The sequence below is a fragment of the Hippocampus comes genome, unplaced genomic scaffold, assembly GCF_001891065.2.
Source record: "Hippocampus comes isolate QL1 unplaced genomic scaffold, H_comes_QL1_v1.1 scaffold473, whole genome shotgun sequence".
NCBI classification, from domain to species: domain Eukaryota; kingdom Metazoa; phylum Chordata; class Actinopteri; order Syngnathiformes; family Syngnathidae; genus Hippocampus; species Hippocampus comes.
The window spans coordinates 43331-44944 of record NW_017806230.1 but is presented as its reverse complement, the minus strand read 5'-3'; the positions used below and the strand labels follow the sequence as shown (position 1 = coordinate 44944).

At 53.9% G+C, this 1614-nt stretch overlaps 1 protein-coding gene across 1 annotated transcript in view; it reads right to left on the bottom strand.

Annotated features, from left to right (window-relative positions):
• Nucleotides 1-1614, bottom strand: part of plxnd1 (plexin D1) — a gene marked incomplete at its 5' end in the record, with an annotated part of 79520 nt that overhangs the window by 51869 nt on the left and 26037 nt on the right. Inside the window, 2 exons of the mRNA XM_019856348.1 lie at nt 3-38; nt 912-1011. Of these exons, the coding sequence (XP_019711907.1) occupies nt 3-38; nt 912-1011 (136 nt within the window). The remainder of the gene's footprint in view (nt 1-2; nt 39-911; nt 1012-1614) is intronic.

Sequence of the window (1614 nt, the reverse complement as noted above, 5' to 3'; positions counted from 1 at the left end):
GCTGGGGCGGAGCGCAGCCTGGGACAGGAAGCGACGTCCTGCGGTGAGGCGGCGGGACAGGAAGTGACAGAGGGCAGTTAAGAAAGACAATCGTTGGGCTGCGCGCATCCGCTCACCAAAATACTTGTCCTGTTTTTCTGGAGCTGGAGGAGGAAATGAGAGGGTGAAGTCTCACTTGGAGGGAAACAACACCGGCCTCAAATAGAAAGGCGGTGAGGGATTGGAAAAACAGGCCCGCTGGACAGCAGAAGTGAAAACAATGGATGGCCCTGCCCTGCGTCGCCATTAAAAGGGACTCTGATTTGAAAGGGGGGGGAGGAAAAAAAAAATAGCTCGCTATCGCCCTCGTAATAAAGCGTCCAGTCGGCGCGACAAGAAATGTGTCGCGTGCGCTGCCGAACGCAAAAGATTTTGAGTTCTCGCGTCTTTGTTCTGAATCGATGGTTTTCTGGTTTGCTGTGGTGAGAATGATTTTTGCTCCGTAGTTTTTACAGACCGAGGTGGTCGATCTCCCAAAGCGAGAGACCGGGAGCAATTTGACCCTCGGGTGACCGCGGGACGCCTGCTTTTTCTTCTTGGCATGAGACGTGATTTTGAGTTCTCGCGTCTTTGTTCTGAATCGATGCTTTTCTGCTTTGCTGTTGTGCGAATGAGTTTTGCTGCGTAATTTTTACAGACCGAGGCGGTCACTCTCGAAATACGCTTGAGTTGAGATCCGAAGCTTGTTCTCTTTCCGATTTCAACACACGCCGCATGTGTCAATCATTGTGGGAACCCCGCCCCGAAGCTCCACACGCTTGTTGCTGCCGATGCCCCGACGCCTTCAAACCGTCGCGGGAGCGTCGAGAGAGCGAGGGCGGGGGCGGGGCTCTTCACATGCCGAGATCCTCAAGGCAAAAGGTGCAACTTACCTCCAGGAGGTCGTGCTCGGTCTCAACTTGAGCGGAGACACATCGGTGCTTCTCCGGGTCCCAGTAGCACTTCCACTTTGCGCTCAGGCAGCTGACGCAGCTGACGGACGGACACGAGCACAGAGAGAAAGGGGTCAGGGTCAAGCGGCCTTGCGCAAACAGCAACATTTGCAGCCCTCGCTCGCTCGTCCCATTTCATGCACAAAACGAAAAAAAAAAACAGCTCGCCATCGCCCTCGTAATAAAGCGTCCAGTCGGCGCGGCAAGAAATGTGTCGCGTGCGCTGCCAAACGCAAAAGGGTCTCTGGATTCACTTGACGATAGTTGAAGCGAAACGGATTCCTTGTCGTTTTCAAAGGGCCGCTTGACGCCAAACCAAATCTCCCAAAGCGAGAGACCGGGAGCGGTTTGACCCTCGGGTGACCGCGGGACGCCTGCTTTTTCTTCTTGGGCTTTTGACTCGGCATGAGACGTGATTTTGAGTTCTCGCGTCTTTGTTCTGAATCGATGGTTTTCTGGTTTGCTGTGGTGAGAATGATTTTTGCTCCGTAGTTTTTACAGACCGAGGTGGTCGCTCTCGAAATACGCTTGAGTTGAGATGCGAAGCTTGTTCTCTTTCCGATTTCAACACACGCCGCATGTGTCAATCATTGTGGGAACCCCGCCCCGAAGCTCCACACGCTTGTTGCTGCCGATGCCCCCC